The sequence below is a fragment of the Artemia sp. Qi Xiang Cuo genome, chromosome 1, assembly GCF_049724085.1.
Source record: "Artemia sp. Qi Xiang Cuo chromosome 1, ASM4972408v1, whole genome shotgun sequence".
Taxonomy (NCBI): domain Eukaryota; kingdom Metazoa; phylum Arthropoda; class Branchiopoda; order Anostraca; family Artemiidae; genus Artemia; species Artemia sp. Qi Xiang Cuo.
In genome coordinates this window covers 14,107,862-14,123,411 of record NC_142794.1, presented here as the reverse complement: position 1 = coordinate 14,123,411, position 15,550 = coordinate 14,107,862, and the positions used below count along the sequence as shown (strand labels likewise).

The window sequence follows — 15,550 nt, the reverse complement described above, 5'->3', positions numbered from 1 at the left end:
CCTTGGGATATTCCCCTCGGAAAACGTAGGATTGAGCCAGTAGATCATATCACCCACCTCGCTCTTCCCATTTGTTCGTCAATAATGCACACGCGACAACTATTAATTGCTCACATTGAACGTAGAGTTGAGTTGTCATATGCTTCTTTTGTAACGAACAATTTGCGCTTTAACTGCCGTCTTCTTTCGAAATTTTTCAACCCTGTCGTTATACAACATTATCTGTACTTATCGCCGTTTTGGAAAATGCTTGCAAAATCTAAGTCAAAATTCGTTCAGTTTTCTTTCGGTTCGCAAAATATCTTTTACGTTTTCCCCCTTGGACCCACAACTCTTATCTAATTAAAAAATTCAGCATTGCTGACCTCATTATAGCTGTGAAAATGCAAATTCGTGCAGATAATTCCCGTTTAACGAAATTAATAACGAAATTTGTCATGTCTAACTGCTAAGTTTTGTATATTTCTTCTTTTTTTTCGTTTATTGCTCCGTCTTTTCCTTTTTTTACAGTGGAAAAGGGAGGGGCTTGTCGGATGTTGGGTACGTAATTGGTACTTCCTGGGATCATTCTTTGGGTAACAATCATTAAACAATTTATTTTAAGAGGGAGGGGTAGGGGAAAAGGACTTGGAAAGGAACCCAAAAGCTTTTTGCCTCTGATAAATTCGTCATATATAGCAGTAAATCCTTTTTCCAAGAGAATGGATCTATGAGACCAGAGAACTGAATGCATAAAAATTGCTCTGAAAAAGCTCCCTTCAGTGTTTTTAGTGTGCAAGGTTTTTATTAACACTGAATGATAAACTTTTTTAGTTGAATGGCTTAGAAATACCAATTGAAATTCCTGACCTTGTGGCCGATAGCCCCAATATATTTAAATTACACTAAAATCAAAGTGTTCACAGACTGGTTTTGGTTGTAAAGGCGGGTATATTTGGTTTTGAGGGGAAAGGCGGCTATGTTTGGTCTTGGTTTTTCGACCATCTAAGAGCTCTTAAAGAACGTTCACTGAGCTATGGTTTCTCGAGTTTTCCAAGGGTATACTCTGAAAACGATACGCGTACCTGAGTAATCCAAGTACGCTATGTGTGCTCAAATTTTCAAGATATCTGTGACACCTTAAGAAGGATTCAGTGTAGGCCTACATCTATATGGAGTACGCAGCATATTTCCAAAGGAACTGTGCCGCTATTTGGCAACACTTTCAAGGAAACTTAGGGAAACAATTTTTGTTCAGTGATAAGAATTGACTAAAACATCCCTTCCAAAGGTCCTATGGCACACGAAGTCAAAATTCAACTTAAATGTGGTCCGTCTTCTGTTTTTCCACCACCTTTGGTTATACCTGATAACCTATCAAAAAAGTATTTGTAAGATGTGGGGTTATACAAGTATGGATGTGTGTGACTGAGTTGCTTTTTAACACTGAAATTGTCATGTTAAATGAGGGTTCAACAATGTTGCCGAATAAAATTTACTTGTTAGAGGACAAATATGGAATAAATCTGGAAGCAATGCCTTTTTTGGCTATATTACCGAAATCAAAATTATTAAAACACATAAAAATAAATTTGAAACTAAGGTTAAATTATATATAAAAACATGTCATTACAAGGTACAAAATAATCTTCAAGTTCATGTAAACAATAAGTTTTCATGAAATTAATGTTCTTAATAGATATATTTCCACTAAGAATATTTCATTTAGAAACATATTAACTCGGGTGGATCTTTAACTTGCTTCGTTTTACAGGAGGACGAAAGATTTTTGGTTGCACCTACACAACCACGGAAGACTTTCAACTACAACGACTTAGTGTGGATACAAAAAACAGATCTGCCATGGTGGCCTGGTTTCATATGTGATTCCAAATTGCTGGGGAAAGAAAATCAGTCTTGTAACAGATTTGTCTTGTGGCTTGGTGATGCTTGTATATCTCAAGAAAATATAGAAGGACTTCGGCTTTTCAAGCCTTGGTACGATAAACTGTATTCAAAGGATGGCAACTATAGTTACATGAAAGGTGTTGTGGATGCTCTTAGAATTCAAGCAGCGCAATTTGGCATGAGTGAAATGGATGACGATGATTTGTTTGACTGGGCTGAAAGTGGTTTTCCTTCCGAGAAAGAAAGTAACACTGAAAAATTGCCTGAATTCTTAATATCATTACTCACATCACTCAAAGGGGAAAAAATTGCAGAGACTAGAAATTATTATTCTCGGGCTAAGGAATCCAAAGATGGCTATGATAGTGATGAGGATTTTAAAGAAGATATAGACGAGTCCACTATGAAGTTGGTGCAACAATTAATCATAGGAGAAATCAAAATGGAAACTGTTTGCTTAGTCTGCCGAAAAACAAGCTGTATTATCTTGGAAACTCACCCAATTTTTGATGGCGGACTTTGCTTTTCATGTCGTAATATCTTTCTATCGAGTGAGTTTGCGATTGACGCGGAAACTGGTATCCACTTGCACTGCCAGTTATGCTGTTCTCCAGGGCACTTGCTTTACTGCAAAAATGTGTGCTGTAGAAAAGCCTGTTGTGAATACTGCCTAAGAGTTTTGTGCGATGTGGACCCCAATGAGTCGTGTTTGAACAAAAATCCAGGGCTTTGCCTTGTCTGCTCTGAATACTCAAAGGAAACCCATGGTATGCTAAAGAAAAGGCAAGACTGGCAAGCTCGTCTTAACTCCTTGCTCTATCCTGGTGAAGAGCTATTTTTGGATGTAGTTAGATGCAAACCAAAACCAATCAAAGTACTTTGCTGTTATGATTCACAAAACATAGGGAGGCTGGCCCTAGAATACTTTAAAACATTGATTGATTACGACTATTTTCACTTGAATCATTCTCATTTGCCAAATCTTGTCAACTATGACCTAATTTTAGCTGTCATAGATGAAGAAAATATAGTCTCTGATGCTGGTGGAAGAACAATTGATGAAAGTGCTGCACCATTTGCAGATTTCATGCGTCTTCATTTTGAGCTGAATAAGGACAAATGCTTTGCTCTTTTACAAGTAATAACAACTCAATTAGATACGTCACGCGCGATCACAAGGTTTCTGGAACGCTATCCAATTTTAATAAAAAATCCAATATTGCCAAAATCTCCTTTCTTCTTATGGACAAACATACCAAGCTCGGACAAAATTTTCAAACTGTTTGCGGTCAATGAGGTAATCATATGGGAGGAACAAACAGTTCCATCTAAAATCCTGAAAAAGAAAATGTACCGTACTGAAGCACCTGATTTTGCAAATCCTAACTGTGATGGTGAGCTATCAGATAATTTGTTAAAAGAAGGGTATATTACTTCAGTTATTCATGCACTATTATGTGCAATATTGAGCATTTAGCGTCTTTGTTGTATTCTATTAAACAAAATTCAGCACTTATAAGGACTAGTTAACAATTAAATGATTCTAAATGAGCTGTTTGCTGCCCTCCTTTTTGTGGTTTTGATGGTAAAGATCGTCTTTCAGATCTAAGTAGAAGATGAAATAAGGATTCTCTACCCAGGGAAGCTTATATACAAACTGTGGAGAGCATATTCCACCTAGATTTACTTCATGTGTAAGTTGAAACGAGAAAACCAAGCTTTACTTTCTTTTTTAATGTTTTTCCTTATAAGTAGATGGAAGCCGATTAGAAGAGGCCACATCTAGCTCTTTATTTGAACTAATATCCGTTCCAAGAACGTGCTACCAGGTATTGCTTTATACTAAGTCGATAAATAAGAAAAGAGTAACAAGATGTACGAAAACGAGAAAAAAGTAATTACAGACAAAGAATAGAAAAAGAGTGATGAACCATAGGATTATTAGTGATGTTTACATGATTCAGATTATTGCCCAAAATATGAAGGATCCTTATTACTGTCATTGGTCGAACAAATACACCTACACATAAAGATAGGACTTAACTTTAACTTGCTTCAACTAATGCACTTTCAATAGGAGGTATAATTTTAGAACATTGTTGAGTTAAGAATGTATAAATAATAAGTGCTTTCGGTCGTAATGCAAGTTTTCAACTGGAAATTAAATGAAGAAATTGCTTTGCATATTTTTTTGCTTAAAATGACAAGTTTTGATCCCCTCTATTACACTGACTGGTTATGAACAGATATACCTCAACATATTTTAGCAATAGATTATTATTCTTTTGATGAAAAAAAATTAGGTTTTAAGCAAACAAATATATTAAAAATTTCAGTATTAATCTATTTTCTAAGTTCTATGATTTATCAATACTTAAACAAAATTTGAGGAAAAGTTCATTTTTCAGTTACAATAGTACTTGAAAATTAATTTATTCATTACAATGATTAAACATTTACTGCTAAGGAAATATACAAGTCTTGCAAAAGAGTTTTCAGTACTTCCTTTTAAATTTGAAATGTGCTTATTTTGCATAATCAAAAGCTGCTTTGAAGTTAACTTAACTAGTAATTAAAGCCAGAAAAAAGTTGTAAATAACTGATTAAATTTGATCAAACGAAAGAGCGGGATAGAAATCCCTATCCCCCAACAGGGAAATCCTGATTGTCTGGCCTAATAGTGGCATCAGGGTGGACCTTTCACAAGTTTTCCTTACCAAAACTGTGACTGCTCACAGCTCTGCAGGGTGACCCTAAGTAGCATAATATTTGCAAGCATGAATATATAATGAGTCGGAGGTATTAGGCTGGAGATTGTCTGTCCAGGATTTCGACTCATGTTGATGGAAGGGCAAAGCCAATTGTGGAAAATCATGTTGCGACAGAGATGGACCCAGGATTGTACAAAGCCTCCATTCCACTGGGGGGTCCCAGGGACTTCTTGCTGTTCAGTTCTAAGCCAGATTAAGTGCTTCATGTAGACTTGTGTAAAAAAACTACTGTCGTTTCGACATTTTGACTGATGAATTCAGACTCTTTTAACCGGGCTTATTAGGATTCTCAGAAACTCATGTCCAAGGGGTATGAAAAATGAAATTAGGTAACATAGATTTTTTTACTCGGGCAGAGAGGATGGGGTGCATAGGCAGTGAATTAGACTCATGATGAATAAGGAAGCTGCAAGTCCTATTTAGGCTGGGAAGGTATTATCAATAAAATGCTAGTCACTCATTTTCTAACTAAAAAGTGCGGAATATGAGTCATAGTAGTGTATATCTGTGTTGAACTGGTTGATGGAGATAGTTTCTACTAAGACAAAATTTTACTTACAGCTACAGGAACAAATAAAGAAGGTCCCAGGTAGAAATACGGTGTTTTTATCAGGGCATTTTAATGCTCAAGTCGGTAGAAATAGGGGCAAATGTTAACCTAGCCTAGCTCAATTTGATGTAGGAAAAGAAAATAGTAATAGTTACATATTTCTCAAGTTTTGTAGGTATAACGATCTAGTTATAGCCAATACAGTATTTGGTCATAAAATCGCCCAATGTTAAAATGGTATTCACATGATGGTAAGACGGCTAGCCTTATTGATTATGTTATTGTAAACCAAAGACTCGCAGGATCGATAAAAAATAAGATGGTATATAGGAGGGCTGTTATTGATATTAAAAGTAAAGCTTACCATCTAGTAGTGTCTAGGCTTAATTTAAAGATGATATTTAGGAAGGGCAACTACCTTCCGGAAAGTTATGACCTTGGTAGACTCTAGGGGGAGAATTTGAGAGAAACTATCCTGGACAATTTTAAGCTAAACTGAAGAGTTAAAAAGTCGAAAAAGTAGAAGATGGATGGAGTAATCTTAGGGAAATAGTTTATTAAGTCGTTGATGGTGTCTTAGGGAAGAAAGTTAGAAACGCAGCTAGAGATATTAGTAAAAATGTTTTATGTCTAATAGAGAAGAGGAGGGGACTGTACAAAAATTGTTTAATTGGAAGATCCTAACAAAATAAGAGGAACAAAAGAATAAGGAAAAAGAACTAAAATATGAATTAAGGAGGTGTGGAGTGAAGGCCGGGAATTAAATTTCCGAAGATCTGGAAGATGTAGCCAGACTTGACTTTTATTTGACTAAAAAATATCAATAAATTTTTTACAAAGGAGAAGAGAGGAATCTCGTAATGTCTCCTTTATCAAAAAATAATAGGAAAAATAAATTACACTTCTCGCTAACATAACTTCAAAAAAGAAAGAAAAATTGATAAGAACATAACACAATTCAAAATAAATGTGAAGAAGAAATGAAAAAAATAGCTTACCTATGGAATCACGGGGATAGGTATGGGATTTACTTAACAATTTATATATAAATCAATAATACAATCAATCCCCGCTACTGTATGCTGAAAGGACCATTTTTTTCAATTTCTCTTATATATGTATAGTGATGGTGATTCACTTAGTAATTCAAATAACTTATATTTATTCGTAATCTGAGGAAGTTGATATCTTAATCTTAGTCTTGATCTCTCATTTTTAACAAACGAGAAAATAAACTTAATCCTACCTCTTGATAAACAGTTATGTTTATTTTCAACCAACATTTTCATACTATTGAAAAAATGATCTTTATGTTTAATTTTCAAAAACCATGTGCCCAAATTAAGGTGAAAAATTTGTTGTAAATCAAGAATATCAAGAAATAGAAAAGATGTTTTAGTTTCAGATAATTCTTCTGTCTTCCTGGGATGTGCTAAAAATTGTCCAGGATTCTTATTAATTAATTTTGAATATTTTGGAGTCCTCATAAGTGTCAAGGGAAAGTCAACATCCAAACGCTCGGGAAACACTGGAAATAACATTCAATCAATGAAAAATATAAAATTCTCATGATTTGGTATGGAAATAGAAACTTTAATCTATGCAAACAACCGAAATTCCTGAACGCTCTTGCTTTAATTTTACTAATATGTGCCTTAAACGACAGAGTTTAATCAACATAAATACCTAAACATCTAAATACATCCACTCTTTTTATGGAGGAAGCTCCAATATTAATAATTTGAAATGACACACGCTTCACTGACCTCGAACTTCTCCCAAAAACCATAAATTCCGACTTCTCTAAATTAGGTATTAATCGGTTAGCATGAAACCAAGAATTTACATTCAAAGCAACAGTCTCCAGGGACAATCTTAGGTCCTCCTCGTTGCCCGCCTTCAAACTAATTGCTGTGTCATCCGCAAACAGTATTGGTAACTCATCATCTGAAGGCATTCAATTTGGAACATCATTTATATATATATAAAAAAAAGTATCGGCCCCAATACGGATCCCTGCAGTACCCCTATATTTTCTAACGGAAAAATATGAGAAGATTCTTCACAATCTTGGACTTTAACACTTCTTTCGGATAAATACGATCTCATTAAATCCAGAGCTATTCCACGGATTCCTATATTTTCCAACATATCAAAAAATAAAGTTGCCGCCAAATAACTATCATCCGTAGCCTCTGATAAAAATAATGTAAAGCAGCTACTGCTTGCTCTGTTGATCTACCACTCAAAAAACCAAACTGGTTGGGAGAAAAAAACTTATTCTTTACCAGAAATGAAATAAATCTACTTTTTATCTTTTCAAAAACTTTAGAAACAGGTCATAAAATAGCAATAGGCCTAGAATTGTTTGGGTTATCTTTATCACCTTTTTTAAACAAAGGTAAAATTTTAGCTACTTTAAGACAAAGTGGGAAAAATCCATTTTTTATACAAGAATTAAAAATATATAAAAGCGGCTGAAAAAGTACACCAGCTAATTCTTTAAGCAGAGAAGTCAATTTACCATCACACCCTGTCGAAAATCCATTTTTTAAACTAGTAACGGCTTTTTGGTACTCCGAGAACCGGATAGGGTACATAAATATAGTCGTATCTACTTTTTTTGGTAAATATTTTCCATGATTATGTGTTCCAGCAAAAGTTTGATCCACCAGACCATGTCCGACTTTCCTAAAATGGCCAATAAATGCCTCCACCGTCCCTCTTTCATCAGTTATCTTATCTTCTTCCTAAATTGTAATCTGAGATGGAATATTTCTTATGTTAACATTATTTATGGTTAAATTTATTATTTTCCATGATTTCGAAGGTGAATCACATTTACGAAATTCATTTTGATAATACTTTGCTTCCGCTTCTCTTGAGAACAAGAGTTAAACAATTTTTATATTTTTAAAAATTTCAATATTAATTTCATTTGGGTACTGCATCTTCACCTTATACAATCTATTTTTTTTTCTTTTATGTTCTTTAACAGGTTTTCAGTAACCCATGGTTTACGAGGTAAATCCTTACTCTTTCTTAATACCATAGGACATAAGCTACTTGGTCAAATATTTGGTTACATTTGCTATAAAATAAAACAATATTCGGGTCTTCAACATTTAGGACAGCATTCCAATCTATATCTCCTATTTTTACCTTCATCTCATCTATCTTTTTCTGGTTAATTATCCTTTTATAACTTTTATTTGGTCTATTTTCCCGTTCCACTCCTGATCCAGAGAAGTCAGAAACATTACCGCCTCAGCTACTACTACTGTCACTAAAGCCAAGACGTATACTATTATTTTTACTGCTTCTGATATTGGTGCTACTACTGCTAAAGCTAAGGGTATCAAGGCGAAAAACATGTGGAATATTGAAACTGTATTGTAAACTGTAAACAATGGTGCTGTGCGCATAATGCTACTGACTATATTTTAATTTAGACATTGTGACCTAGATTTGATGGGAGTAGATATAGTACAGTTGGTTTTTGTACATATTAAATAATTTCTGGGTTTTTTCCTTATAGCTTTTACCTTTTCTTAGTCACTTATTTTTGGTCTGTTGTTTTATTTGTTGTTATTTTTTGTTTTAATTAGTACTGAAGACGCCCTGTTTAATACAACTTATCTTGTCTTTTTCAAATAGCTTTAGGTCCGTCTTTTCTATTTTTTATTTTTTTTTTTTACCATTAAAATATTAGAGGGATAATTCAAATATAATATTCAAAAAATTGTACATGTATGGGTGACCATTAACCCCTAAAAGTCACTTTACTTTAGTAACCACCAGGAAGCTCTCTTTTTTCTGTGTTATTTGTGTCTTCTTTAAAATATTAGCAACTTGTTGCTTTTTTGTGTTTTGCATACTTTTAGTTCCTTGTTTTTTGCGAATATTCTTCAATTTTCTTGTCATCTATGTCAACAGTCACTTGCCGCCATAATGTGGCAAAGTCCTTTTCCACATTAAAACTACTAGTTTTATTATTGTGGAATACCACTTCGTCCTTGTTTGCAGTGGAAATTGAATGATGTCATTTTGAAGATGCTGAAAACAAAGAATTATAAATAAAATATTAGAATGGAAATGAAACAAAATGGAAAAATATAACATTATCGAAACAAAATGTAAAAAACTTAAAACAGATGTATAGCTCAATTCACAAAACTATAATAGAAAACCTTTCAACCAGGAAGACCAGTGATGTCGTTTTCAAAATGTTGAAGACAAAGAATTAAAAACAAGATCTTAAGAATTGAAATTAAAACAAAGCGAATTGGGATGTACTTGAACAATATCAGAAATAAATTGCAAAGAAATGAAAACGAAGAAATCACGCAATTCTACTTCTTCTACTGATAGTTCACTTCAGTATAAAACCGCTTGATGCCAACAACTATGTGCACTCCTCCATTCCAATATATCGAAGATAAGCACTTCTCCATCACCAGTCTGAATTATAAGGGGTAATGTATCTTGTCTTGTCCTTTTTCCAACCTAACCAAGCTTTATAGCGTACTATAAATCGAAATATAATTATTAAGAATAGGGAATCATAAAAACAAAATATGACCAAGCACTCACATTATAAAGAAAAACAGATTAAAACAGATTAGTAAAACTCAGATTAAAAAAAAAGCGAATTATCTCGAGTTTCAAACGAACGGAATTGCCAAGGCTTAAACAAATAGTTCAAGACAGCAATACTAAAAAACCGAGATTCTATACCACTGTTACGCAGCATATATATTTTTTTTTTTTTTCAAAATTAGCATTTACGATAATTTTTATGTGTCGATAGCGTTTATTGAACACCTTTCCAGCACACACTTCCAGCATCTCAGTCAATCGGAACGGCCTGATTTTCGCCTGAGCCTATATAGTGACCGAAAGATTGGTCAAAATCAAGAAACCACCACTCTGAACAATACTTTTGCTTTTTTACCATGTAACTTATTCATTTTTTATGCTTATAGAAAAATAAAAAAAAGACGTCCAAAAAGATAACCAACAAGGTTATCAACCTTGTCCAACTACCCTACCTACAAGTCCAGCTACCCTACCTACAAGCGTGCTTAAGTTACCCTTCTTACTTCGAAAATGCAGGGTAACAATGCTTCCGGACTATCTGTTTGGTGGAAAAATAAGACGCAAAGCTAGAAAAAGGAATATATGTAAAAGACTTGCCATTTAAAATTATTATTTGAACAAATTTATCTGTTATCTTTTTTTTCAAATCTGTGTTTTACTTAGCTAAAACCTGTAAAAACCAATTTTAGAGCCTTAGCTAGACAATTCATTTTTTTCTGTTCATAAACTCGATATACAAAAAAACCAACAAAGAGAAAAAAAACAACAGACGAGACTGTGGCCAGTGGAGAAAAAAGAAAAGATAACGCGGATATTTCACCTGTATCACAAACAAGGCGTCTTCAGCACGATAGACCGAAAAAGAACAAGATAAAAAGAAAAAAAAACAAGTTAAAACTAAAAAACCAAGAGAGCTCTTGTGTTCTCACAAAAGTAACTCCATAATAGCATCTTTTCCCTACGTGGATAAGTTTGCGCTAATTGTATAAATTTTATTTTATTTTTTTTTTTTTTTGTGGTGGTTTTATTGTGTTTTTAGCTTTAACTTTGTTTGTTTTTTTTTGTTTTTATCTTGTTCTTTTTATTTCTATAGTAATGAAGACGCCTTGTTAGTGATACAGGCGAAAAATCCGCATTGTTTTGCATTTGTATTTTCTTTTTTCTCCACTGGCCACATTATCGTTTTTTTTTTTTTTTTGTTGTTTTTTTTTGTGGTTGGGTTTTTGGTTTTTTAGTTTTTACTTGTTTTGTTTTTTTATATTTTTCTTTTTCTTTATATAGTTATTTATAAGACTTTTTCTTTATACGTGCTAAAAATACGAGTTTTTTTTAATTTTTCTTTTATTTTTTCTCCCCGGGCCCCTTTATCGTTTGTTGGTTTTTTTTTTCATTGCTGGCCAGTTATGCTTAAGATATTTAGTAAAATCGATAAAAGAGACATTTTTATTTTTCACTGATTTTCTTATTTTCTAGAAATTTTGACAGAACATCTGTCCAAACTACAGTTTTTTATCCCATTTATTTGTTCAAAATCTGAAAATGGAAGAACAGGATGAAAGTATGAAACTTCTCTCCCAGTTTTCCATCCTAATTTTCTTGAAAGCGGATAGTCTTGATGCATTATAAGCTTACTTGCATTTGAAAAGATTCCAATCAGAAAAACTAATTCAATTTTATTCATAATTTTTATTTCTGCTATGGTTGGAGAGTAAAAAGTGTAAGACAAGGACCATTGAATTAGGGTGAAAGTGTAATTAGAACCAATAAATATATTTATAAAAATAGTAATACAATAAATAGTCATGTCAGTAGGACCAAAGATGCACAGTAATAAGTAACTTATGTATCCTAACTCTACAACAGGGTATCTGTGCAACTTTACTGCTCAAATAAATGAATAACACAGTAAAAAAAAGGGTGTTTTTTCCCAGAACGAATAAAGTCACACACATACTTTAAATCAGTCCCACTCTGTCAAGAGATCCATGGGAATCATAAGATTAGAGTCTGATCAAGTATCGAATCACTCACCCTACCTAGACTTGCCAGAGGTGGGTTTAGGTGAGGGTCGGAGGTGGCACTTGCCCCATGTATAGAAATTTTATGGATACAAAATTCCGAATGCATTATTTTATGGTTGTAATCATTTTGTAATTTTTGAAAATTCACTTTTATTAAAATAAATTAGAGAGCACAGTTGGCAGTAAGTATAAGCAAATTGAATCTGAAATTTAATTTTTTGCATAATTATAATCGTCATCAATTCCTTGAAAATAAAAGATAAGTAGACAAATTTAACTAATTTTAATGTTTTTTGCGATATTTTGTATTCAATTCTTTTTTATTGAATGAAAACTATTTTGATAAGGAAGATACTGTTGAAATTTGGCTTGAAAATTTTTGGGACACAGGAGAGGGATTTCGGCAATATCAAGATTTGTCCCTACTGCAAGAGAGACCAGAACCACCCTTGAGGCCTTCTATAATATGTAATAAAAAATAACTGCTAGATAGAAATATCCCACAGAGCTATGTGTTTTTTCAAAAGAAACAATTGGCATTAGCATTTCTTTTCTATTTTTTTTTACTTTAAAAAAATTCCCATGAAGAAAATTCTCCAAAACAACACTTTCCATCCTGTTTGAATTTGGGGGTTTTGAAATTCATCAAATTTTGAAATTCCTTCGATCAATCCCTTGCCGATTACTGACATCTAATAGACAACAAAGAACCTCGAACAAAGTTTTTAGCATAAAATGTGTATATTGAAAGAATTTTGTATTTCAAATACTGGAAAATGTATCTAAATACATATTCCAAATACACAGAAAAAATGTAGTTAAATGCGAATTTTAAATTAAATGAAAATTATTAAATACGTATTTTAAATACTTCTATTTGAATAGTTGAGCATCCCTGCTGAAGGCATATATGTTATCAAAAAGTATATTAATAATGTCTTAGGGACAGATAAGCTTACGTTGAAACTCCCAGATTTTGTATTCATGTTACGGCTACTACTAATGCTACTATTGCTAATAAACTAAATCAACAGGGTCAAATTACATCCAGGTTTTAAAAATGGCTTAGATTTAACGTTTCTGGAACAAAATAGGGTATTAAGCGTTATTTTTTCTGGAACATTGAGGGGGATAAATTTAAATAAAAAGGTGCTTTATATATTAAAATTTTTAAAAAGATGTAATTGCAATATGCACGTAAAACCGAAAGAAGTTATGTTGGAAATTTCAGAACTTGTTAATGTGGATGTTGAGCCAAATCAATAGACCCTGCGTAGATTCAAGTTTTTCAGGAGGTTAAATTTCTGATACTTCAGGAGTGGCTAAATATATTAAGTTGAAACTTTTAGGGCATGTTGAATGGAATGTTTAACAAAATATAGTTGTTAGAAAGGGGTTTACGCAGTATTTGGAATTACTAAGGGTATTAATGTGAAACTTCCAAGGTGTGTCTGGAGTATGTTTAACTAAATCAAATCATACTATATCTCTGCAGGTTGGCAAGAGGGTGCCCAAGCAGTATGTCAGGAACGTATTAGCCTTAAACCTTAATCATACGACATGTGCTCGTATATGAGCCATTCAAAATAAAAAAAAAACATGGTTTTTAAATTAAAACAATTCTAAAAAAAAATATCTGATGGAAGTAAAAAGCAAAATTTAAACTGAAAATGAACAAAAAATAATTTCGCAGTCTATACAACATACATCTACAAAACTATATTTGTAAAATTCCGAGCAACTAGCGCTTTACTTAAAACTAATCTTACTTGATTTTTTTAGAGAATTGAAATAATAGACTATACTAAGAGTTATCGATATAATGTATGGTAAAAGACTTGAAAGCCATATAAATTACTCTCTAATCTTATACAGATTACTTAAAGACTCTGTTCCTATACGAACATCCTATATTTTTTGCCAGTTTTTGTATTTTCAGTATAGCGCTGGGTTCTTAGAATTCTATAAACATAGGGAAATGTCATGAGTCGTGTTATTTGAGCTCGTTTGGTAAATACATGTTATGGAAACTACGAAGCAATAATTTTTGTTGGTATAAAGTGTTAATTCTGCTCTTTAATGCTATCAGAGGACTTTATTTAAAAAACAATTAATTTATTAAGGGATTGCTCCAGGGTGTCTTATTATACAGAAACTGGTTTTAATCCAATTTCTAGCATTCATAGTTGAAACATATTTTTAGAATTGGAGTATATTTTTAGCAATCAGATTTTACCAATGCAGAGATTGAGTGGGTTAGACTTGAAATCCTGTGTCCATGAGACAGGGGGTTCGAGCCCTGGTGTCACGTGTTATTTTAATTTGAAAAGGGGTCATTGGCGTGTCTATGTAAAAACATCCAGAATAGAGCCAGCTAGAATTTTGTACCTAGAGAAATCTGGGGCATGTAAACAGGAAGAGTGTGCGAAAGCACAGAATGACTGGCTCCCAGCCAGAGGTGGTTTTAAGGAGGGACATATGGGGAACATGCCCCAGACGCACAAATTTTAGGGGTGCAAGATTTCAATTATTTATTTTAATGGTTTTAATCACTTTGTAATTTTTGAAATTCTATTTTTATTAAAATTAATTAGAGGGCAAAATTAATAACTAAAAATTATTAATGAACTATTAATTAAATAATGAAATATAAATAAATAATAATTAATAATCAAAATAATCATTAATTAATTAATAAATTAAAGATAGGTTCCTTAATTAATGAAAATTTTGTTTTGGCCTGAAAATTTATAGGAGACGGGGGGGATCAAGATTTTGCCTTGGGTGCACAAGAGGCCAGAACTGCCACTACACTCAGGCCCCTCGCGCGTCTCGGCTGAAAGGCCAAGAAACAGAAATCAGCACCACCGGTAGGGATTGTAAAGTCCAATGCCACATTCTTTACCTTTTTAATACCGAGATTTGCCAAGTGCTAATTTGTACCCATCAGATTTTTCATAGAATTTTCTGATTGGCTTAAATTAATGCCAACTAAATTTCGGTAATAAGCCAAAAGGTTATTATGATATTGAATAAGCTTTCATGTTTCTTGTTCATGATAGTTAGTTTTGTCGTCAACTGTGTTATTCTAGTCCCAGTACAGTAGGCCTGGTGCCACTGTTTCCTTAGATTTCAATCTGAAATTAGAGACGTAATTATATGTTATTTAAAACTAATCTTTTCTTCTTCGCACATTCAGAGTTATAAAATCAGGTAGTTGCTTGGGTATTAGCCCGTCTTATTTTGCACGCACAACGTATACTGATGGAAAAATTGAACCTTTAAAGGCAACTATTAATGATTCTTCTACTACTGCTGCAAGTACTACTTATGCTACTGCTGCTGCTACAGTGACTATACAAGACTGTAACTGCGCCTACTTACGACAGTAACTACTTGCAACTGCCATCACTTTTTATTGCAAAAACTGTTGCGACAAATGCGACAAACTGCTTTTGTAACTACTTCTGACGGCAATTCCAAATACTTGTGACTGCAATTACTTATGCATGCAACTGCAACTGCTTGTGACCATGACTACGACTACGACTACTTGATACAGTAAATAAGACTACTTACGACTGCCACACCATATGAACACTACAGCAAATGATTGGGACTGCAGCTGTAACTGCATATGACTCTAATTGCAACTACTCCTGCTTATAACTGCTACTATTAAACTAAATGAAAAATTATAAGTGGATTCATCTCATTTAAAT

The 15,550-nt window shown here is 33.2% G+C and overlaps 1 protein-coding gene across 1 annotated transcript in view; it reads left to right on the top strand.

Moving 5' to 3' along the window:
* Positions 1–3,364, top strand: part of LOC148956030 (DNA (cytosine-5)-methyltransferase 3A-like) — a 31,561-nt gene extending 28,197 nt beyond the window's left edge. The window contains exon 5 of the mRNA XM_089088990.1: positions 1,754–3,364. Within this exon, the coding sequence (XP_088945116.1) occupies positions 1,754–3,364 (1,611 nt within the window). The remainder of the gene's footprint in view (positions 1–1,753) is intronic.
* The last annotated feature ends 12,186 nt before the right edge of the window (positions 3,365–15,550 follow it).